Here is a 24,684-nt window from a genome sequence, read left to right on the forward strand (position 1 = left end):
CTGCTCCTGCCGGGGGTTCCCCTCTGGCCTTGGTCAATCGTCCCTACCCCAGCTGGAGGCACCGAGTGGTGACAGCCCCTGTTAGGGGCTCTGTTTGGGCTGAAGTCTATTGACCAGGTAGAAAACATTTTTGAACTTCTAATTCAAGAAATGTTTCTGACAAAAAATGTATTTGCCCAATGCTATGAAAAAGTAGTGAAAAAACTTGGGTTTTTTTGTAGGAAAAAGGGGGAAGCTCCAGGTGAAGGAGGCACGTGGCAACGAGGCAGATGAGGCCTTACCCCAGCCCCACTCTCAGCCCTGCCGTGGCTTCCCCCTCTGGCTCCGTGCACCCAGCATCCCACATGGATCAGCCTACCTGAGATTACCAAGCAGCCATTGGAAATTGTCTGTGGAATTATCCTGGGGAGAGAGAGAAAGAAAGTGCTCCAGTTTATGCATTTAGGTTTTGATCATCACAGTTGTAAGTCTGTTGTAGAACAAAGCAGTGGAAGCACATAAAAATCTGTGGAGAAACATCAGAGAAACTTATTTTTCTCTTTTAAACGCCCCTTGTGTCAGCGATCTCATCAGTAAAGGCCCAGACACATTACACAACCAGCTCCACAGGACAGAATTGGGTCCCATGTTTCCAGAGATGAGTTAAAATTAGACTGCCACCTTTGGGAACCCTCTCCAGAAGTTAGTGCCACATTCCATACAGCCTTGACTGAAGACAACAGAGAGATCCTCGGCCTGACAATCACACCAACCATTTACCTTCATATGACTGTTCCTTTCAGACAGTTCCTGTGGACATTTGCTTCCTTCCAACAGGCTCCCAAGCAGGATTGCAGCCCATGGCTGTGGGAAGAGCTGTCCCACCCTGCTGAACACTGCTGCTGTGCTCAGGGAACTCTCAGATGGTATTTGGAATGGCTGGGGGAAAAAAATATATCCAAAGCCACACATAAACAAATGCTCCACCCCTTCTGATTTTTTATATTCCCTTTTTCCATTAAAATGAATTTTAATTGTATAGGAAGCAGTAAGTGCTTTGGACACTGAACCTTTCCTGCTCCATGTCAGGATCTGTCTCCTAAAGGACATTGCTGCTTCCCACAGAACGAGGCTGGTTGGTGGCTGTGGACAGGGAAAGGGTCTGGGGAAGATTCCAAAGTTTAACTCCTGGCACTAAGATGTCTCAAAGCCACGGGCTGGTCATGGAGACGCTCTTCAGCAGCACAGAAGAGAAACAGGTTTTGTATCATCCTCCAGCACCTGGACACAGCAGGTACAGGGAGGGGCTGCAGGAGGGAATAACAGGAACTGTGGAAAGGGGCAAAGACCCAGAATAAAGGTAATAATAGAATAAATTAGTTTTCACCCCAATCTACAACGGAGTCAGAACTGGAAGGTGTGTCCTCCACAATACGCCAGAGCGCTGCAAACCTGTAGGAGATTGGGAACCCACCCCAGACTGTACAACTTCCTCCAGTTTCTGTTAAACTTTGAGACCCCCACAAATGTCAAACAGCCTTTACTGGACTCCCTCCACCCTGTCTCCTCCCCCATCCATTTACCTGTCTTAACTCGTTCTGTTCCAGAGCACTGAGACACTTGAAAGATTTATCTCTCAGCTCTGGCATAAACGAAACCTGCACACATGTTACACACGCATAAATCCCCCTTCACACACCCACTTCCCCCCAGAGAAGTGATAATGCTCTTTTTCTGAGAGTTGTAGTTTTTTTGAATGGTTCTCCTTCCAATTTATTTCAGTTAGAATTTTGTCTTTTCTAAATCTTGAACCATTCCATAGTAGAACTTTATTGCAAAAAAGTCAACATGCATCTTAGAAATTTGGCTTGTAATCAATAAAACAAACATTACATATATGAATTTTAATGTATAAACAATTAGAAATTCAACAATATCTGCTATTATCCTATTACACAAGTTCACAATCTGTAAAAACTATAGTACAAGGTTACTATACACCAAGAGGAGCTTTTGTTCCTTTTCACATGATTTTGTTAAAGTGGTGCTTTCCTAAGCAGGTGCCTGGTTTCAGATTTGATGACGTGGTTTTATTTTGCTGAGGTTAATTCAGCAAGGAAAGGGAGGGAATTCTTTCCACAGTGACTTCCTTTCCCCATCCCATCCTCCTTCAGTGTCTGTCCCCCAGCTCAAGCTGGTACACTTGGCTGGGGCACACAGGGACCCTGTGGGTTGTGTTTCACCCAAGGAACAGGTAAATTTCCCAGTAAAGCATCACCATGAAATAAACTCAGCTGTACTGCCCTGCTGACTATGGAAACACAGAATCCAAGCCAAACCACTCCAAGAGATACCCAGCATGCCCTAAAATATAAGGGGGTCCATAAGCTTTGTCAAAAGGCAGACCAGTTTCACACAGCTCCCCTCCTCCTCCTCCAGCCCCCAGCGCCAGATGTGGTCCCTCTACCCCCTGGGTACAGCCAGGCTGGGGGGCACTTCCAGCCCCCTGGGCAGCAGCCACCCTTGGGATGGCACCCGGGACTCAGGCCAGCCTGCCAGGGGTACTGTGAGGACAAAAAGTAATTGTAGGAAGCTCTCAAAGATGGCCCTTGCTCCCTCACCCACGCCCCTGGACAGAGGTGCCACCCCAGTGTCACTTTAGAGCTAAAACCATATGAAAAGGAATCCATTCTGTGTGTGTCAAAGGCTACTGCAATTTTTCTTACAGATTAATCCACTGTAATTTTCATTTTCCAAATACAAAAATACAACAATTCTTATTGAAATCTATACGCCGGTAATTTTAGTACACAAAAAAAGCAAAATATTTACAAAATTATACAGTTTAAGAAAAACCTCTGTACAAAAAAATATATAAATCCTTTTGATCCCTCTCTCATTTTTTGTCAGGACTTGGACATGTTTGCCGCAATGGACTTCTCAAGATACACACTGTGCCACAGACATTAAAACCCTTAGAGATCATGGGAGAAGAGCAAGACATTCTTGTAAATATGTAGGGTAGGTTTCCCCTCCATTTCTTCATGCCTGGAATTTAGCCTCAGCATTAGCAGGACAGTCCTAATTCTAACGAGAGGGGAGGTCTGGAAAGAGACAAAATACTGGAGACATTCCCTTCAGTTGACAAGACATTACACGAGTTGGATACCCCACCACAGCACAAGGATGGAGGCAGCAGGGCTGTGACCCCAAAGAGTGCTCAGCACCTTCCCCTAGCCACATTCAGAGCCACAGGCAGGTGAAGGGTTTGGTAGATACTGTCCTTCAGTCAGGAATTACTGGGGACTACTCTGGCAATCATTTGAGAGAGAAGAGTGCTGTGCATGGACATGGTGTTGATTTTGTGTAAAAACGCACATCAAATTACTGAGGAGTGCCCAGGGCAAGTGGGCAGTCAGGGAAGGTGCTGCTGGGTGCCCCGGCTGAGAGCCACAGAGCCCAGAGCTGGCCCAGCCCCTGGCTCGGGCACCCAGCCCCTGGCTCCCCGTGTGCCGTCAGCGCCCAGCCCTGCCGGGGGTACGGACAGCAGCGAGGCAATGGAGCACGCGACGGGGTTCAGCTCAACACGCCTGAAAGAACTGCCCTGGGCCATGAGGGACACCCCCTGGAGACCCAGCTCACAACACCCTTGGGGCACTGGACCCTGGTTTGGGGCCAGGCTAAGCAGGACACCGCAGTCCTATGGGCTGAAACCCACCCTGCTCTGAACACCTCAGGGCTCTGCCTGGAACATGGCTGGGAACAGGGAGAGGAGGAGAGTTGCTCCTGGCTGGTAGACAGGAGCCAGCTTAGCTGCTTTCGAGGAAGACTGGAACTCCTTCCATTCCTGCTCACAAATACTGAAATGCAATGAACAGCCTGACTTACACTGAGCCTTACACTGAAATGACAGAAGGAAATCAAGGAGTGCAAATCCACTCCAGTGTGTGTGTCCCTGCTGATGTTTTCTGTGAAGCAGAATTTGGAGAAACAGAGTGAACTGGACAATGTTATAACAATACCCTGTTAAATTGTTTCTTCCACCTCCTCTCACAAAAAGCAGCACAACATAGAGACTGTGTGGCTGTCAAACATACTGAAGTAAATGATTTAAGAATCTAGCAACAAATAATTCCTACAACATGAGACTCCACAGGAAACAAAATGCTACCTTTTTTCAACGAGCAAATGAGGCCAGTTTTTTCTTTCATAATATTTAATGAAAGTTTGTCTTTCCCCTAACCCCGTAATATTGCTAAATAAAACCTGTAATATCTTTTCAATTATAAACTAACAAATCAATCACATTATAAAAAACCCAAAACAAGGTAATACAGGTGACACAAAAAGAGGACAAGAAAATACTGATTTCCAACTCCCCCCCCCTTACCCCTCCCCCCCCCTTTTTATCCTTCTTAAATAGAAAAAAAATCACCACCCTGGTGAGCTTGATAATCCTGTAAGAAGTTCCTGGGCCTTTGGCTAGCTCAGTCTCACAGCTCTGTGTCCCAAATGTTTTCATACCAAACTGCTCATGGTAAATCTTGTGGTTTGAAAAAGAAAGTAAAGCTTTTTTTGGCTCATCAACTTCCTTAAATAAACGTTTAAAAGATGTAGTTTGAACTATATTCCTAAAATTATACATTTCGAACATCAAGTTTCATCTTCTCCAAGAACGGGATTCATCCTCATCTTCATCATCATCATCATCATCTTCGTGCAAAAATAAATCTGAGGTTTCAGTCTCCTGGAGGAAGAAAAAAATGAACTTTTAGACACAAGTTCCAAGCTATGCCCAGGGACACATCACAGCACACAGCACCAGCTGTACTGGTATCTGGTTTGGGTATTACCGCGTGTCCCACAAACACAAACAATCACATCCCATCACTTTTAGGGGAAGAACAGCAGCCTCATATCAGGAAAGAGAGCAAAGCTTCAGAGGAAGCAGGAATAAACTGCCACTCACCCTCTCCCAGACAAGTTTCTGTTAAGTGCCACAACAAAATAATCTTTAAAAGCTTAAGGTGTTAAGGTGAATTACAGGGAAGAACACACAACTTCTCCTACAGTAAAGCACTAAGAGTGAGGAGTAAAAGGCTTTGCAGCCTGCACATACAGAATCTGAGGCTTGTTTACATCATTGACAAATTACAGCCCATCCACAAAGTGTCTTTTTTTTTCTTCCCATTTTCTCTGTTTTACAGTGTACCTGACTACTCAAAACCAGTTCAGTTACTGGTTTGTAAAAACATATTTTATGAAATTTCTTCAGCGCACAGGAAACTGTATCCTATGAGTTCTCAACCATTAGAGTCCAGTAAGAATGATAAGGTTATTAAGAGATCTTCATACCTCTTCCTTGGACTCCTCTTCCTCTACTTCTGTGGACACAGAAGGTACCTTGGGTTTGTGCCACGAGATCTGGAGCCGTCGGTCCTTGAACCGGGATCCCTGGTTAGCAGCCTGAGTTGTGTTTAAACCAACAGATTTTCAGAGAGAGGATCAAGTGCAGAACTTTTAACACCAGCAACAAGCCAGACCCAGTGCACGTAGTACAGATCTCAAATCTGTGGTTTGAAGATCTCAAATATATAAACCACAATGACCCACTTCACTGTTCCAAAAGCAACTCCAGCTACACCCAAATCTGCCAAATCCTGCTCCTGCCCCGGCACTGTGAGAGGATGAGCAGGGCTCTGAACTGCCAGGGACACGCAGCTTTATCAGGGAAAGCCCTGTGTCACTGCTCAGATAACCAGGAGGTACTTCCCCTTCAGTGGCACTACCGGCAGCAGCACCAAACACTATCAAGCTCAAACTGGGGGATCAAAGCCTCTGAAATTTTAAAATACAAAGGTAGACACAAGTAATTAAAACCTCTTATCTTAGATGTGTGGGAAAAAAAAAAATAATCCACGATTCTACTTACATTCTCAGCTTCTGAGCGGGACTTAAAAGTTACAACAACACTTAATGGGGAATCCTCTTCTTGAAGGTCTTCGATATCTCCAAATTTCTGTGAGGGTAAAGTTCATTAGGACCGGCAGTAATGTTCTCCTCCACCTCCATAATCATGTGGTACAATTGCAGTGTACTGAAGTGACACTGAAATCTGATTTTTTGGACAGAAAAGTGAGAGCCAGAGGACTCCCAGCTGCATCAGCCAGCAATATTGCAGCGCTTCTATTTTTAGGCAAAAGCTCAGATTTATTGCTATTCTAAGAGAAGCTTGATTTTACAGCAGGAAAAGAAATGTATAGTGATTTACAGGTCACACTTACAGAGAAGTGCTGTAACAATTCATCTTTTTCCTCTTCAACGAAGCCTCCCACGGTGAGTGCTTTGGGCCGATGATCCACCACCATGTGGTTCAACATTCCCCGTCCTCTGCCCCCACGGCCCCGGCCCCGGCCTCTGCCTTGGGCTGGCGCTGTCTTTCCTCGACCAACAGGCAAGATTCCTAACCGAGCAGCCTGGGGAAAGAACACAGCCATCCCCACAGTGAGAGGATCTGAAACCCCCAGAATTCATCAATTCATTAACAGCAGCAGTGCAGACCAGCTCACCTCCACCTGTAACTGATTGAGCTTTTTCCGCAGTTCAGTCGTGTCCTCTCCAGAGGACAGTCTCTTATGGAAGTCCAGCTCTGCGTCCAACAGTTCCTTCTGTGCCTGGGAGAGAAGGAGGTGGGAAAAGAAAACAGAAGGAAAGGGCAGAACTGTAACACCTACTTGTAATGTTTTATTCCACTTCAGCAATACCTTTGTGTAAATGATACAGACAGATCAGGACATGATAGCCATGCTTTCCTCTAAATTCAGTTTGTTTTAATTGCCTCTGTGTGTGTGTGGTCCCCCCATTTCTTGAAGGGCCCAGAATTCTCTGTTTTAGAACTGGAACAAGCATGAATGAGCTACAAGCAAAACTAGGTCATGGAGTTCCTTCAACCATGGCTTGTTTGCCCGTGGTTATCGCTCACATTACAATGTTGCTCATAAGTGTTTTGATCTAATGCTGCTGCATTTTTAAGACATTATTAAAAACAGTTACAAAAACCAAGTAGGCAAGTGTGTTGCACACTAAGTACCTCTGTCTTGGACTTCAGTTTGGATGGTGTGGAGGTTGTAGATGAGGTTTTCAATTCATCCTTTAGCTGAGATATTTTTCCTGTTAGTTCTTTTAAAGTCTTCATAATTTCTGCTCTCTCTTCTGGTTTCATGGCCTTGTTTTTCTCCAGCTTGGATATCAACATCTATACAATAATAAAAGAACAGGAACATAAAATTCCAGGAAAAAAAGCCCTGAACAGACAGGTATCTACAAAATCAAAATGTATTTACTAGCCACATCCCAGACTTACCTTCTGGCATTCTATTTGTTTTTCTAACATCTCCTGCTTCTTTTTCCTCATATCTTGCTGGAGTTTCATTGCCTCCTAGATAAGGAGAAAATTCTTTCCATCAGTAAAAAGCAGTCTAGCATTATATGTACTCATACAGATCCTATTATCCTCTTCAAGCTATGGAAGTGAAGTCCACAACAAAAAGTACTGTCTGCAAAAAGCACAAGTCTGAAGTGCAGCTGATTCAATAAAAAGCTGCTAATTTCCTGCTGTAAGGTACTTTACTAACATTTTTCCCCCTTCAGACACCTCTTAAGAAACATACTGTGCACTGTTATTCAAATGTCTCAGACCTGCAGAGATTAAACTGAGAAAACCCAACATGGCCAAGTGTGTTGAGTAGGACACCCCAAAAGGACACTGCACACATGATTAGCCCCAGTGCGTGTTTCAAAACCGTCCCGTAACAATGACCAACTCCACACCCACATATAAAGCTGTACAGCAGTAGCTGAGGTTTCAGGTGCTCATCAAACCTTGCATTTAAAGCACTTTGCTTGCTACACTGTCAGTCAGCCATCAGTCATTAAGTACCTGTTTTTTTTTAAGGGCTTCTTGCACATCATGAGGTTTAGACCCTGCACCAGACTTCAGAGTTGTCTTCAAGTTTGGAGAACTGTAAAGCATTTTTGAGTGGCTTGTAGAAGTAGGAAATATCTGAAATAGTAAAAACACACACTATATGTATAAAATATGGTATAGTTTAAGTTGACTGTGATATACCAGCAGGGAACTTCAGAGGATCCCTGAAACACCAACATGAATGCACAGATTTGTGCAATGAGGCAGAAAGACCAAGGCAATTAAAACACATGGATAAAGACATCAGTTCAGTTAAAAGGATTTCTGCCAAAGATACTGTCTTTCCTTCTCCATGGCAGACTCCCTTTGCATCCCGATTCCCACTAGGACACTGCTGAAGGCGATGATCTGCATCTGAAACTAGCTCTGCAGTCACAGCCCAGCATCTCACTTTCTGATCAAGTAAGGCAGCAAAAGCCACTCCATCCTTCCTTTCTTAAAAGGACTTCCCCATGGCCCAGAACACATGCTGCACTACGATATCAGTGTGAATTGAGCAGTATCAGCTTGAACTCTGGGTACAAATACTCTATAAGCTTCTAGCACTGCTGTTAAAGCACAGCATAAGCTCAAAAATTGCTGGGAAAGCCATTACATTTGTCAACAAAAGGCTGGTCTCACATACCGGTTGTCAGATTTGTTTACTATCAAGCACTGCCAAAAGTATTTTATGCAATTCAAAACACTGATACTTTGTTCCTGAAGTCATTGTCCCTATTTCATATAAACAGTTGATGAAATGAGGAAGAAGTGACTGACCATGGCTGCGTGGAACATTACTGAAAAGCAACAGAACCAAGCGGGAACAATTCACAAGTTCTCTTTGCTTGTTCCTTCCTGGCTGACAAGCCAAAGCTGTACCTGAGAGCACAACCATGGTCCACCCTCAACATACCTGAGACTCCTCCACCCCAGCCCCGGGCTGGCTCAGCTCAGGCTGGCTCCCACCCGCTGCTCCAAGGCGCCTTTTCACTGGGACTTTGTTAAGGACATAGGCACCAGATGCCAGGGGTTTGTTCATCACCTGCGTATCCATAGATTTGAGAACACCAAGATTAGACACTTTGCTTTTCTGCAGCAGCAGTCACTTGGGAATGCTGCTGACCTCCCTGCCAGCACGTACCTTGGACAGGCTGCTGTGCATGGTCACGGCGGGCGGTGTGGCCAGGGCCTGCTGCTGCAGGTGCTGCAGGGCCTGGGGGGTGGGTGGTGGCTGCTGCTGCAGCACTGGGGGCTGCTGCTCGCTTTCCCTGTGCCACAGCACCCGGATAAACCGATTGCTCAGCACTGCCTCCGTGCTGGAAATTGCCTTCCTTGCCTCATCGTTACTCAAGTACTGAATGAGAGCAGCTTCAGGATCGTTCTGGAAAGCAACCTAAAGCAAAAGTTCATAAATGTATTATTTCCCAAGGAAGAAAACATTTCAATCACTAGCAAACCCATCTACAAATAATCTGCAGTGATGAGTTGGGTATCCAGTGTATTAACAGCTCAAAATACTGGTAAGACATTCTATGCAATTAAAGCGAAGTACCTTTTGGCAGACATTACATGTACTTGCAGCAAAGTCTATATACATTTAAATAAATAAATAAATAAATAAGACTCCTCTACCAACAACATCATGTACTCAGAGCACTGTGCAGTGCCCCTGGGGTATGTCTGGTATCACTGTGGTATCCCAAAGGCTCTTTATCCCAGTCTCCTGAAGGACAAGTGCTGCCTGAGGGTGCACAGTGCAAGGCCTCACCACACCCTCAATGCAGCAGCATCTCCAAGTCTTGAATAAACATATTTTTCCTCCAAAAATTAATATCACAGCAATAAAAATGTATCTTGGACTTTCTAGTGTAGTGATTGAGATAGCATGTTTGCAATGCATTATTCATTAGACAGGTGAGAAAGCACCACAATATCTTTTGGCCTAAGACAAAATGATCAAGAAATACAGAGGCTTCCCAGATAGCTGTCTTTTATTTAGACCTCTAACTGAGGATTTGAGAGGCAACTGTTTTATCTAGAAAAATAAATGGAAATTAAATGCTATTTTAACTATGTTTTTAAAGTGCTTTTTCTGTTCTTTTACAGGGCAAGGGCGCCACTGAGTTGGAGCCAGTTCTAGGATGCCAAGTGGTAACAAACTGAAGCAGATAAAGACTCTCCTGTAGCACCTTTGTCAAAATCCTGACCATCAATTACCATAAGACCATCATACAAGACTAATTGTCAGATCATCTCTTTCAAAAGTTATACTCAAGTTGCTCAAAAACCTGAGTTGATTCAGACACTGTTAAACCTGCAAGCCTTCCAAATATAATTAGGCATCATAAAGGCAGAAGCCAATATGGTTTTACAGAATTAAGATAATAATACACAGTAGACCAAGAAAAGGTTTTTCTGAACTTGATTACCTCCTCTCCCAATTTGTCTCCACTAAGATTTCTCAAAGAAAACATACAGTATTCAAGCATGCTTCAGGGAAAATAAAGGACCCACACACAGACAAAACTGGACTTTGGTTTTTACCTGAATATTTACAATAGTTCCAAATTTGCTGAAGTGTTCGTTGAGCTGTGTAATATTGTTCAATTCTGGTGGGATTTTTCGAACTTCTAATTTTGTATTAGTATACTGATTCTTTTTCAAAAACCCTGGCTTATTCTGGTTGTTATTTACTTGCCTAGAGAAAAGGAGAACAGGAAGAGTTCAGATAAGTACATGTGTGCCCAAGCAAGGCAGCAAATGTTAACACACATCTAAATGGCATTTTCCCCCTAAAAAGTACACCCTCTAGACACTAACAAAAGAGCTCCCTCCCAACCCCACGTTTAGTCTCCATACTATGTGGACACAGATTTTCTGACTTAACCATCCCAAATTACAGAGACTGGTGAACAGCAATGTTCACAGCACTAACAGCAATCGAGTACATTTGAATTAACGACCTGCAGCTAATTCTTACTTTCCCAACCAGGGCTTCTTCAATGGTGGACATTCCATGCTGCTTGGAGATCTTTTCCTGCTATCTGGTTCCAGGACAACTCTAGTGACATTGCTGCTGTTATTTGTAATGGGAATGGGAGGTTCAGTTTGGATGATAATGTTGGCAGCTGGAGGGAAGGAAAAAGGCCTGTGTTACTCCACCATGCATGGAAAAGCTTTCACACAGCAAAACAGAACTGAGGTTAAAAACATAAACATTAGGAAGACTTTACCAAATTGGCCAGTTTTGTTTCTGAACAAAATCATTCAGATCATTCCCTAGCCTAACTAAACATCCTGAGGGAAACCCACATGGTCCAGCTGGGAGGGATGGGTTTTGACCTTTAAGGTTCGAATTAGCTTGAAGAAACAAAGCTAAAACTCCATCTTTCAGGTACTAAAATCCCAACAAAAAAGAAAAGGAGGAAAAGAACCACGGGTGGGTCCCCAGGCTTTAGGTTAGAGCTCTGCAAGGGCAGGGGCTGAATTAACAACCAGCTTTCACTAGGTGAACCCTTGACAGGGCAAAAGCAGCCAAGAACCTGTTGTTTCCACTGCTATCCCACTGCCAGCCCTCCAGCCAGGTTTCAGCAACAAACTGTTAATTAAGCACAACTATCACACTCTTTAAGACATTAGATTTAAAGTTTGAAGCAAATTCTACCAACACAGTTTGCTAGAAATTTATTTGCAACCTTTTCAAGATAATGCCCTTGGTGTTAGTCTCCTGTGAATGCCAAATATTCAACCCCTAAAAAGAAGTCTGAGTTATACAGCAATTTCTATGGCTTTTATGCAAGCCAGGGCTCTGCTGGTTACACTGGTGAGAACAGAGACTGGGCATTTCTGGGTATGGCATCCCCACTTTGGAGGGTGATCTGAGAGCAAACCTTTCACACCTGTGACAAAGACAATAAAAAGTGCTGTGAAGGCCCACCACTGAGCGCTCACCCCTGGTTACCCCTGGGATGGGCTCTCGGAGAGAACCTGTGGGGCAGCAATTAAGCCTCAACCCTGCCTCTGTGACAGTCATTAAGATGCAAACAGCAATTTCTGCAATAACATTTAACCATATTCCTTACAGGATGAGTCACTGGAAGGAAATACTGAAAGTTAAAAAAAGGAAAAAAAGAAAAAAAAAAAAAAAATCTTTCTTATCTACTGAGTAAGAAACACGGAAGTATAACAGCAAACCCCAAAATTTAACATCTTTGGTTTTAAGAAACTGGGCAGGAAAAACATGAGGGAAAAAGAAAGTTTTGCTGCTACAATTAAACTTTCTTTAAAGAGCCTCGCCTTGTTCTCTTCCCTAGAGGATACTTTGTACACATCACCACTAAGAGACAGCACCCACATCCATTCAGGTAGGGGCCAGGATTTAAGCGCAGACTGGGATTCCCATGGGCTAGGAAATGGGAATGATACCTGTGATGTTCATTTCAGAGAGAACACCTGGCTGACAGAGTCAGACCATCAAGCACCAAAACATGCCATGATAGCTCCCTTCTTCACTACCATGACAACAGCCAGGGCAAGGAACTTGGATCATCATTTCTGTGCCCATGGCTAATCAAAAGCATTCTGTACACTGTGCTGCTAAAGCCATCTTTAGGCACCATTTTTCTTTCTAGGAGCTCTCAGTACCTGGAAAGTGCCTTCACAGGCTTAAGAGGAATAAAACCCCAACCAAACAACCAACCCCTTGTAGCACTCCCAAGCAAGTGCTTATTTTTAATCAAAAAGGCTGCTTTGACTTTAATACAGGCATATTAGCACTTAAAAAAGGTAGAATGTCCAAAAAATGCTCTGAAACACTAGATCAGTGAGAAAAACTAGTGCTTTCAGCCTGAAAAGGGGGAAAAGTGTTGACGGTCTTGGACAAAAATAGCAACAGCAATGACCAGAACCCTTCCTACCTCGAGGGTTTGTATCCATCTCCCCAGATGTTAGGCCAATTAGATTTGGACGCTGCATTTGTGCTCTCGTAAAGAACTGCCGATACTGAGATCTACCAGCACTGGTAATACTAGGAGCTTCAGGGTTATAGCCATCTGGCTCATATGTATCTACAAAAAAAGGAGAGAAATGACAGAATTTTTCAAGTGAGTTTAAGACTCGGGGTTAATTTTCCTTTAAGGAAATGCATGGATGTCCAAGAGTCAGAAGTTGTTTTGGATGAAGAGAAGAGAGGTGGTACAGCCAACCTGTGCAGCCGTTGCAAACCCTCACCTGATCTTCATGCCTAGCCTATCAGGACACATTCTCTTTTGGCTTTTATTTTGCTACTATTTGTCCAAAGCACACAGGTCACAATACAGAGTATTGCTGATCCACTGCCTGGAAAGGCCTGAGGTGTCTGTGTGACAGTGTGCAAAACATCTAGCAGTGTTTTAAGGGCAACAACACAAGATTTGGTTTTGACATTTATACTGCAGAGTCTAAGATGCAAAGAGATTTCCAGCCTTTGCTGCCCAACAGTCTAGTTCTCTTCAGAAAAGAAGTTTAGGTGAAGAACATACTTAAATGATTTCAATCAAAGAAAGTTGAGAAATGAGGTAATGGAACCAATACTTACCTACTGAATTCTCTTTATGTAAGAGTGAGATCAGCTGCCTAGCTTAGCTAAGGTACTAATGATCATTTTCATTAGAAGGGGTCACCACAAGAATACAAGATGACAGAATTAACTCCTATTGATCATCAGCCCAAGGTCCAAATTGAGGATAATGCATTTTTTTATTGTTAGAAAGGAAAAGCTATACAAAAACTAGAATGAATGAAGTCTGTGAAGAGCCTCCATAGGAACAGTACATCTGGGAACACAACGAATGCCTCTACAAGGGAACCTGACAGACATGAACCCCTCTAAAATCCCAGCTCCTTATTCTGCAGCGACAAGGACAACTCTACAGTTAAAATCAGATAGCAGAGCCTGAAACTGTAAAACAAGAACATTCTCTAACCTCAAAGGAGCTGAACTACAAGCTCCTCTTCCCTGATTTAGAACATGATTGACTGCAAGAGGGCAACCAGCAGCTGTTACCACAACAGTCCAAGAACAGGACATGAGAATCTCCACAGAGGTTCTGGAGAACAGAATTACTGTGAAGCCCTGTAAGCTAGGACAGGCAGAATCACCCATCAGAAGTTCTGGAGCTGAAAGGATCAGATGGTGACACCTGAACACCCAACAGGACTTGGGGATAACTGAATGATTATCTAATAAGAAATTTGAGTGACTGAAGTTTTGAAAAACATGGAAGTCACAAATAAAATGGCATGGATCATAAACTGAACTAGACCCCCTCTTTGAATAAAATTCAGAATATTTTTGTTAACAAAGATGAGAATATTATAAAACAATGACATTTAATTATCTTATTTTGGTCATATAGAACATGGAAATGCCATTAGAAATAAGCTTTGTTGTATTTAAATTGAGCAATCAGGACTTTCCAGGTATTTTGCTATTTTCCCTTGTAAAAACATGTAAAAATTTTGAGCTCTGTTAAGGAAGAGGGACATGTCCAGTGAAAGCTATCAACTTTTAGACAGCTAGAACCAGGGTGATTCCAGAAAAAGAACAGAAAAAGTACTGATGTCTATGAAGACTGTACAGACTATTGTGATATACAGCTGGAAAAAAAAAAGCTCTCATCTGTATTAGTCCAAACTGGAGAGGAGTAAAGCCTAAGTTAAACAGCAATTATAGGTTTGCAGGTCCATCTTTCACCTCCTAATGTCCTAGTGAATGGCTTGAAGATGAAAGGAACATTTCTTATGCAACAATCTGATTGCTGTGAGCACATGAAACCCAAAGCTCCCCACAGTGCTCTCCCTCAGACCAGGACAGAGCCCTGCTGCCATTCCATACCAGAATGGATGATGGGCTGACCCAGGGAGAACCATCAGACTTCTTTTTAGATTTGTATATATTGGAGGAAGACAGATCATAATTTCTAATCACACATCAACAGAGAAAATTTTAAATTTTTACATCAAACAGATTTAAACCAAAAGGCATTTGCTTACGTTCTGACACTGTATAGAGCAGGTTCTGGGGCAGAGGAGGAGGCAGCCTTGCTCCTATGGGTGCAAGACTGGGCACTGCGCTTGTCCCCGGCTGGTCACGACTGTTTATCAAGCTGGACTGTGTTAAAGGTGGTCCTACAACGACACCACAGAACAGATCACACACTGACAGCTCAAAGGCAAAACGTGCAAACAATTCAATGCTGCGTTTATGCCTCGCTTTCAGAAAGGTCAGGGCTGCAAATATCTTCAATCCCACTACAGTTAACAGCAAACTGAGAAGCCTGTTCAGGTAAATTACTCTGATTCCAACACCTTTTCTCTTTCTCAGGAGAGACAAAGCTTTAAGGAAAAAAGAGAGTGTCTTTTCTTCCCCAGAGGTTTGTTAGTGCTAGAGATGGCTTAACTACAGCAGCTCCTCCCTCAGCTCTGCCACGGAGAGCCAAGGCTTGCTCAGAGCAAGAGATCAGATCAGCAGCATTTAGATTGCAGTTCTGAAACAAGAACTGCAGGGAAAGAGGAATTCCCAGACAAGGAATTTCTCTAGTTGGCTGTGCTTCGGTTTCCCCATAGACCATAGAGACGTTCCTACAGACTGTATGACCAAAAAGGACCCTGAGTGACACTACACAGCCCATCCTGAGCACTGTCTGTTCTCTCACAGCAAGTCAGTTCCACCTGCTGAAGGGCTTGCGCAAACTTTAGGGTTAATCCTCCATCAAATTATCCCTCCTCCCAAAATTGCTGATATTGGACACAATTATGACAGCATGTATTCTGTCCCAGGAATAGACACCACTGAAACAGAGAAAGCATGTCCCTAATATGCTATTTCATAGTGTTTATAAGATGCAGTAAGATAACACAAAAGGCTCAATATTTCAGATCACTGCCGAGCTAAAAAAGGTCTTAAATGTGTCACTAATGTATTGCTTTCTAGTGGCAGATAATGTAGCACCAACACTGGAGCTTTATTAGAATCTCTAGGAGACTGAATCTCAACATTTTTTGCATTATAAAAAAAAAAAGGCTAGTAAGCGTCAGTAACCAATCCAATCACTACCAACTACCACTGACATGAGCTGAAAGATCCCCAACTCCACCCCCTGCCCCATTCAATTCAGTTTGGAAGGCTAGGAACATCACGGTCTACCAGCTGAACTTTCAGAATTCTTCTGGCACTATTTTGACCAGCACACGGCTAGCAAAGAAACCACAACCCAGCCCCACGGCGGCGGTGCTGTGACTCACGTGGGACAGGCAGCACGACGGGCGGCGGGGGCTGCGGGTGCGGCTGCGGCACCGGCAGCCTCAGGCCGCGCACGGGCCCCGGCAGCGGCGGCAGCAGCATCCCCGGCGGCGGCGGCAGCCCCGGCGGTGGCGGCGGGAACGGGATCATACTCGGCAAGGAAACTTCATCTACTACTAAAGGATCATTTCCGTGATCAAACTGGCAGAGATCACCAAGGACACAATAGCCTCGCTCTGCAAAACAGGACATTTCATGTTGTGTTAGAAAACAAACCCAGTAGAGTTCTCAGTGATTTGTAACATTGTAGGTTTTCATAGAATTTCTTACTAAAGAAAACATGAATCCACTGATATGTTATTACACTGTAAGGTAAGGTTTCACAAAACAATTCAAATCAGAACAATCTTTCATAAAAGCATACAAACTTGCATGCGTTCATCATAAAAGCTGTGGAAAACACAGTCAGAAGCACTGTGGTTTATTTTAAACACAAACACACACACACTGCAATCTGCACCAGGACTGCCAGTGGTTGAGGTATTTGTCTTGCACATAGAGAACTGTGAAAAAACTCCGTATGTTCTTATCCAGCAATTGTCACAGCATAAGCAAACTGCTTCAGTAAGACTAGTTATTTCTTCAGTACAACAAAGGTCATCTCTGCATCTATTACATACAAGGGACACATCACATGCCACTGCAGTGTGACTTGCTGCTCACATTGAGTGAATACCTGAAAAACAAGTCACAGAAACATTGAAATAAGGCATGAAACTGAAAACTAAGGAACAGTTACCATCATAATCTTGACATCTTCTTTTAGGAGGAGGGTTTCTGCCAAATGAACTGGGATTGTTGTGATTGTTGAAGAAATTTGACCAGCTCTCTGTGGTGCTTTCAAGGTGGTGTGCAGGTGCAACTACAGTTACAGCATTGGGAATAGCTTGTGCGGAGGAATACTGTTCAGAGGATTTACTGGGAGATGCAGACACCGGATTATACGAGCCTTCGACATCATTTTTTTCACTCTTGTATTTTGATCTCTCTCTCTCTCGGTGCTCTGTTTAAAAAAAATAAAGTTGAGTAAAGTCTTCATGCTTTGCTCTGTACATCAGAGCCACGAGCAAGAGATAACGCATTTCCTGAAATACTCAGCATTCTGCACATTAAACTGTTCTTGAAGGAGCTCAGTCTTACCAATGGAGTAATAACTAAATATAATGCAAACAGGGGTTTAACTTCAGAAATATCAAAGTTTTCTCTGCAAAATGCACATTCATTCCCCTACTACTCATTTCATTCTGGTTTACAGCTTTCTTTTAAAGGAGAAAGAAGGGCAAAAGCCTGAAACAACAAACCTACCTCTGCCCTTAACTAACGCGGTCTCAAGGTGCGTGGAATGCTGTAATCTGTGCCACTTACTTTTCCGACAGACCTGAACTAGCCCTAAAAGAACAATCATATGGTAACCACCTGCAACTGCAAAGAAGCCTTCTCTAAAAAATACACAGTAACAAAATGAAAGAGGGAAACACTGCCTTGCAGAAAGCTCAATCCTTAGGAGGAAAAAAGAAAAAAATCAACAGCTTTGTCAGAATACACAGTACAATAATACGACCTACTGATACCCACAGGTATACGCCTGTGGATAAATTAAGAGGAAAAAAGAAGAAAACAAACCCCTTAATTGTTCTACTCTGAAGAACAGCATCTTAATTAATAATTTCAAGAGCACAAAGCTATCAAAATTTGCTCCAACTTCTCAAGAGCATCTCCTGCCTGCTAGACCATACAGAATGTAGAAGTCACACCTGTCACTGCAAGAGGATGTTCTCCTGAATCAGCACCCTGGGTACTCACCGCTCCTGCTGCCATCCCGGTCTTTGCTCCGGCCCCTGCTGCGGCTGCGACTCCGACTTAACCCTCTGCTTTTGCTCCGGCTTTTACTCCTGCCGCGGCGCCAGCCAGACTTCTCCCTGTACAAGTCACTCCTATCATAGTACCTGTCATAGTCCCTCCATTTCCCATCATCCCGCTTTTTCTCTCTGGTTCTAGAAAAGACAGATGTAGACCATGCCAGTGAAAAGAGCAACAGAATTAAAAAACAAGTTTGCAACACAGAAAGATACTGTTCATCCTTCCCATCCATTTGGGCAGTTAAACACTCCAGTCAGAATTTCACAAATTACATAAACAAGTACAGACTCTTAAAGCTGAATCACTGGTCTGTAGAAAGCAGGAGCAGGAATTGGCAAGGTGAGACAGTTATGATGCTCAAACCAGAACAGCCTTTAAAAGTGATGCTGACATGATGTGAACAACTGCCCCCAGACCCTCCAGCCCCCAACAATGTTCTTCATTTATGTAACAAGGGAAACAGTGGAACGGATGACATTCCTAGGAATTGTAATTTGAAGAATAGTATCATTTTTTTGTAAGAGATCAACTTCTTGTGGAGACTTCTCATGCACATGATCAGCAGACACTCAACGTTATCACAGACAAAGGAAGTAGAAAATCCCTATTTTTCATTAAAAACCACTACCTACAAGGTAAAAAGTCACAGCCAAAGATTGACAGCAAACACAGAAGAATATTTTAATATTGTGGCTCAAAGCTAACCTTTGCTCACTGGAATCTGCACGGCTCCTCTGGGGACTGGAATACTTCTTCTTCCTGCTCTCCCGCTCTTCTTCAACAGACTCTTGAAAACTCTGTTTAACACACAACTACCAAACAAGGACGAGTATCACTTTTTTTAATGAAGAAAATGACACCAAAACATAGTTCACGTTACAGACAAGACTCCATATAAAACAATACTCAAGTATTACTTGCCCAGAGTACTGAAGCACTACAAGTAATCAAGCACAAGAGTCTGTTGAAGGGTTTTGGTCTCAAACTTTCTTTTTTATTCTGCAGAAGAGATGCCCCCAAATAAAACTACTTTGATGTTTTGTTTCTAAACATGATTCATGAAAGACAAGATTTCTCTCCACTCTACTGCCTTGTTTAGTACAAGCAATTCTACAAGTGAGGTATTTATCAAACCTTTAAACAGAAAGTCTGGAGTCACCTCTCCAGGTAGGGAAGTCACTAGCTGATATTTTAAATAACTGCTTTAAGGCAAAAACCTGCTCTCATGGTGGAACTGGTCACACTTCTTGCTGGCCTCCACCACAGCAGGTTCAGAAGTCTGTCAGCTGTACCACTACTGCAAACCACTGACCCATTCTGCACTTCTGCCATTGCACACTGCTTACAAGTTACTGTAAGTTACTGTTAAATTTTGGTGTAAAAAGTTTACACGCACTAATCTTTAAAAGACTTTTTTTTCCAATTGAAACAAAAAGGAAGGCTTCCTACATCCTTGTAACAGCATTATCGGGCGAGAACTGGTAGAAATACTCAAGACTTGGCTTGACAGGGCTCTGGACAGCTCCACCTGCAGCCCTGCTCCTAGCACAAGGTACCTGGCGTCCCCTCCAGCCCTGACCTCACTGTGATTCTACATGTGGTTTATTTCGTGGCCTCCATGTGCAGGAATCACACCATACACTGAGCTTTATCAAAATAACTAATTAATGTCCTGATTCTGTAACGTTGTCCCATAAAGCTGTCCTAGATATCTTCTTTTGCTTATTGCCACTCCCCTCCAGCCCCCCAAACCTCCTCCTTTGCCCCCACTAGAGCACTGGTTAAGTCAACTGACAGTAAAGGACTTTCTATAAACTGTGACAGTACTTTGAGAATGGAGGGGAAAGCTCTTACAGTGAAAGTCTTGCATAGTGGCAAATTATGAACTCGCATAAGCAAAGCTACTTCCATAAACTGTCATAACTCTGTGTCACATCCTCAGATAAAAAAGGACATCAGAAAAGAGGAAAAAAAGTAAAAAGCAACTTTAATTTAAATCAATTGACAAATCACATTCTGGTAAATAAGGACCTGCATTTGTTTGGGTTGACCTGGGTTTGGCTGACTGACAATTTCTGTAATTATTTGTCACCTTCTCTTGAAAACTTGATTGCTTTCAATTTTGCCAACAGAACTTAAAATCAAGGTAAAAGAGAAAACTGCTGGCAACCAAATTTTACCTGACTTTCCAAAGTAATTATTCCAATACAGAGGCCGACATACTTCACTGATCTTAAGCATCACAAAAAACATTTTAAGGAATTTTCATTCCTCACAGAATATACAAAGTTGGAAATGTTTTGGAATGGTTTTGCTGCTTCTCCCTTTCAAACCCTTTTAAGTAATTATCCACTGCTATTGCCAGAGCTGTGAATAGGATTTCTGAGTGCTTGATCAAAGGTAGACTATGAAAAGGGATGTAAAATGTTCTTGTCTGAATCATCGCCTTCCATGGCTCTTCGGACACACAGAGATCATGGAGATCATTAGTCACAATAGAATATATTTTTCTTTCACATTTTGCCTCACAAATGCAGGAGAGCTAATTTGAAAATAAAAGGCAGGCAGAATAAATAACATTACCTCCTCCTTGACTTCCTCTTTCTCTTGCCCTGCAGCCTTCGCCTCTGCCTTTGTGGGCTCAGCAGAAGGAAGGTAACTCTTGGTGTACAAACTTTCAAAAAGTTTATCTACAAACCCTGAAGTTTCTGAGGATACAGAACACAAGAAAATACTGTTACATACGCATTTAAATGCTCGGTTACATTTACCAAAGAAGACCCTGACAACAGTTGGCCAGGTGGGCTGCTTGCAGCAGCAGCACCTCAGACTAATGAGCATTAGCTCCACTGAAGGAGCTGGAATTTGTGGCACTTGAGGCTGTTCATCTACAGAAAGAAATTCCTCAGCTGTATCAAAGACAGCAACGGAGAGTTCTGTTTTAAGGGGCAAGCATAACTGGAGCCTGTGATCGAGGAGCAAGTCCACAGCTATCCACAAGTTCCATCAGCTACACTCAGCAGCCTCTTTAGGGCAATTTTTATGAGCATAAATAATTCTCAACACCCCCATCAGCAGTTCAACGTCATAAGAAATGCACAATAACCATCCCAGTGAGTGTCAGACTTTCAGATGTTTAAATCCTTGACTATGAAGCAAATTGCCACATGTGAAGCTTCCCAGCAACCTGAAGGATTAGCGTGGACCAGGTTTTCAGAAGTTACCAAACACCTGTCAGAGAAGCTTCTGGCTACACCACTGACACTTCAAATTAAGTTGCTTTTATTTAAGAGCATTTCCTCCCACCCACTGTGAAAAGTCCAAGTAACACAACTTCATCTTACAATTACTATTTTTTTTAATCACAAGATCTTTATTCCTTCAAACTCTGTAGGAAATATTAATAGATACCAAGAAACATTTTGAAGGCAGTAATGGTGCATCACCCTCCCTCCTCCCACAAAGAGCCAAAGCCCCCAGACAGCCGTGGCTGTGCAGAGCACCACACCTTTCTGCAGAAACACATCCAGCTGGTCAGCACAGAAAGCCTTCAGCTCCTTCTCAGGCTTGTCTTTCTTGACTAACGCCACAACATAGTTGGCCAAGGCTGAGGGGTCTGCGTCACATCTAGTGAGAGAGAGAACTGTGCTTGGCTGCTGCAGGATGCCGACCCCGGCGGGCAGTCACTGGAGAGCCCCCAGGAGCTCCTGCAACACCCCTGGGCTGCTGGGCTCACACCCAGCACCAGCACAGCTGCACTGGGGCCATGGAGCCAGCGAAGGGCATTTTGCAACCACAGCCCAGTATTTTAGTTGCCTTGTGACCCCCGCAACCCCACCTGACAAAAGTGCCACTTCTCTGCTCTTCCTGAGCTCTGCTGAGGGAAAACCACCTTTCTTTTGCCCAGACAGACCCACTCGTGGGCAGCTCAGCAGCAACCACTGCTGCTGAACCTCCTCCCAGCCCAGCAACCACACCTCAAATGGCTCTACAGGCACAGCAGAGCATGGACCAGGGAAGGCACTGCACAAGGACTGTGAAGGATTAAACTGCATTTAAAAATTAAAACTTGTTATAAAGTAGTTCAGAAAATGCCACAGAGGTCCATTTTCAATACACACACAGACACGTTCTGCACAGCTTCAGTGACTGTCCTGGTGTGCTGGGGATTCCTCATCAAGAATACTTCCATGCCATATTCTACAGTAACCTTTTAACGCTGGTAAAACACCCAAAGGGGAGCAGTTACTGACCCAGGTTCTCTCTCCACACTCCCTCGCCCTTGTCTGGCTCCACAAAGACTAAAGATACCAACTCTGTGCAGTGATACTTCATCACTAATCTTTAAATTGGATATTGCTTTAGATTCCATTATTCAGCTACTAGAAACACTCCAGGTATGAAATAGAGCAACAGTGTGATTAAGCAGCGGCTCCTGGTTTGGTGTCTCAGAGGGTACAGACACCAGATATCAGCTGGGGGGCAGAAACCTAAAATACTTGGAAGGGTTTTTTTTTTTAAATTAACATTTAGAGAGGGGATTGTGTATTTTCTGAGAACAGTAACTCTAGAAATAGAAAGAAAAATTACTAAGTACATATACCTCAAAATAATCTCAAGTAAGAAAAAGATGCAGAAAGCAAGCAAAAGGCAAAAAAGCCAAGCAGAGGGCAACTGGTGACAGAAATAAAAATCCTCAATGAGTAGCAATCAAGCAGCAATCTATTCCCATATAGCCTGCAACAACATCTAACCTCCACTGAAAGCCAGGCTAAATGAAGCAATTAAGAACAAAGAAACCACAAATTGACAGATTTTACAATTCTTACACATACAGAGAAATAACCTGTATGTGATGCATTCACTGTGTGTGATGTACTGGGGCCCTCACCTACTGACTGTAGGTCTTCAATTTCAAATAGAGGAGACCATCCCACACTTCACAACCATTACCTTTCCTTCCTCCATATGTTAGTCCCTCCCAAGCACCCCACCCCATCCCACCATGCAGTGCAGGAGCACACAAGGTGAGTGCACTCCTCCAGGTAAGCCAGTCTGTATTGTCACTCTAGTGTCACTACAGAGTCCCTGACTGTTGGGGCCCAGTGGCCAACTCCTTGATTCTCTGCCTCACATTCCACAGTGCAGCTCAAATGCCCATGGAACGCTGGGAGCTGGCAGGGAAAGTGCAAGAGCAGGAGGCATTCTCCAGTCTAGAGACCTTCAGCAGGGTTTGACCAAAAACCAGAGAAACCCATTACTGTAACAAGAGAAAAAGAAAGCTGTGAAGAACTTTCAAAAGCCTAATACTTAACGATGGCAACTGAGCAGACCTAAGGCCTATTTAAAACACTTCCCACAGGCCTCAGCTGTACTTTGTGGGAGACCTAAGCCTGGCCAGGCACTGACAAGCAGCTTCTCCTGATAGACCCACTGACCCATTGCTGTGCCTGCACCACCAGCACCAGATGTGTTAAGGCACCACAGAGCTTGGGACGAACACAAATCCAGCACCACTTTGCAGCCAGGACAAATTATTAGAACCCATAAAATGCATGACATGACCTGGATCCATGCTGACTCCATCCCAGTCCCACTCCCACTGCGGGCAGCAGCAGGATGTAAATGCAGAGTTTCCACAGTTTTAACATTATTCCTGGTTTTGTCAGCACCTGCAGCAGCCCTTGGCTCTTCTCCGAGATGACAGAGCTGGGACTGAAGTCGACAGCACAGCCGGGGCAGCAGTTGGGAGCATACAGAATCACAGAGGTTGGAAAAGAGCTCCCAGCCCATCGAATCCAAGCTATGCCTCATCCCCACCTTGTCCCCAGCCCAGAGCCCTGAGTGCCACCTCCAGCCCTTCCTTGGGCACCTCCAGGGATGGGCACTCCAAACCTCCCTGGGCAGCCCCTGCCAAGGCCTGAGCACCCTTTCCATGGGGAAATTCCTGCTGCTGTCCACCCTGAGCCTGCCCTGGCCCAGCCTGAGGCCGTTCCCTCTCCTCCTGTCCCTGTTCCCTGCGAGCAGAGCCCGACCCCCCCGGCTGCCCCCTCCTGTCAGGGACTTGTGCAGAGCCACAAGGTCCCCCCTAAGCCTCCTTTGCTCCAGCCTGAGCCCCACCCCCAGCTGCTCCTTATAAGAATTATGCTCCAAACCCTTCTCCAGCTCCGTTGCACGTTGTAGTACAAAAGGCCCCCGGCACCTCCCTGGGCTCGGGCTGTCCCGCACTCCGGGCGCGCCGGGCCCGGGCCGGGGGCAGGCGGGGCAGGGCCGTAACGCCTCGGCCGGGCCGGGCCCGCGGGAAGCGCTGTCCGCCCGGCCCGCCCGGCCCGCACGCCCGCACTCACATGGGCTCCAGCAGCTTGGCCAGCCAGGACTTGAGCGCGTCTACGCTCTCGATGATCATGGTGGCCCCGCACCGCCCGCTCACAGCTACACCGCCGCCATCGCCCGCAGCCTGCCCGGCACCGCCCGCAGCGCAGCCTGCTGGGCATCGCCGGGGCGGGGCCCCGCCGCCAGCACCAATCAGGCAGTG

At 44.4% G+C, this 24,684-nt stretch overlaps 1 protein-coding gene across 3 annotated transcripts; it reads right to left on the reverse strand.

Annotated features, from left to right (window-relative positions):
- Nucleotides 1-1,789: 1,789 nt before the first annotated feature.
- RBM27 (RNA binding motif protein 27) lies at nt 1,790-24,630 on the reverse strand. 3 transcript variants are annotated; one of them, XM_039559631.1, is made up of 22 exons: nt 24,497-24,630; nt 21,658-21,776; nt 20,733-20,857; nt 18,855-18,961; nt 18,093-18,283; nt 17,595-17,678; nt 17,029-17,292; nt 16,232-16,465; nt 14,981-15,115; nt 12,865-13,014; nt 10,929-11,076; nt 10,493-10,646; nt 9,090-9,341; nt 8,862-8,990; nt 7,919-8,041; nt 7,343-7,417; nt 7,070-7,234; nt 6,549-6,653; nt 6,264-6,455; nt 5,912-5,998; nt 5,335-5,445; nt 1,790-4,726 (listed from the first exon to the last, which is right to left on the reverse strand). In XM_039559631.1, exons 1-22 carry the CDS (start codon nt 24,553-24,555, stop codon nt 4,640-4,642), a joined length of 3,096 nt encoding a protein of 1,031 aa, XP_039415565.1. In that variant the 5' UTR covers nt 24,556-24,630; the 3' UTR covers nt 1,790-4,639. The 3 variants fall into 3 exon arrangements, with proteins under 3 accessions (XP_039415565.1, XP_039415566.1, XP_039415567.1); XM_039559632.1 differs by lacking the exon at nt 17,595-17,678; XM_039559633.1 differs by lacking the exon at nt 12,865-13,014.
- Between the last annotated feature and the right edge of the window lie 54 nt (nt 24,631-24,684).

Source organism: Corvus cornix, chromosome 13, assembly GCF_000738735.6.
Source record: "Corvus cornix cornix isolate S_Up_H32 chromosome 13, ASM73873v5, whole genome shotgun sequence".
In the NCBI taxonomy this organism is placed as follows: Eukaryota; Metazoa; Chordata; class Aves; order Passeriformes; family Corvidae; genus Corvus; species Corvus cornix.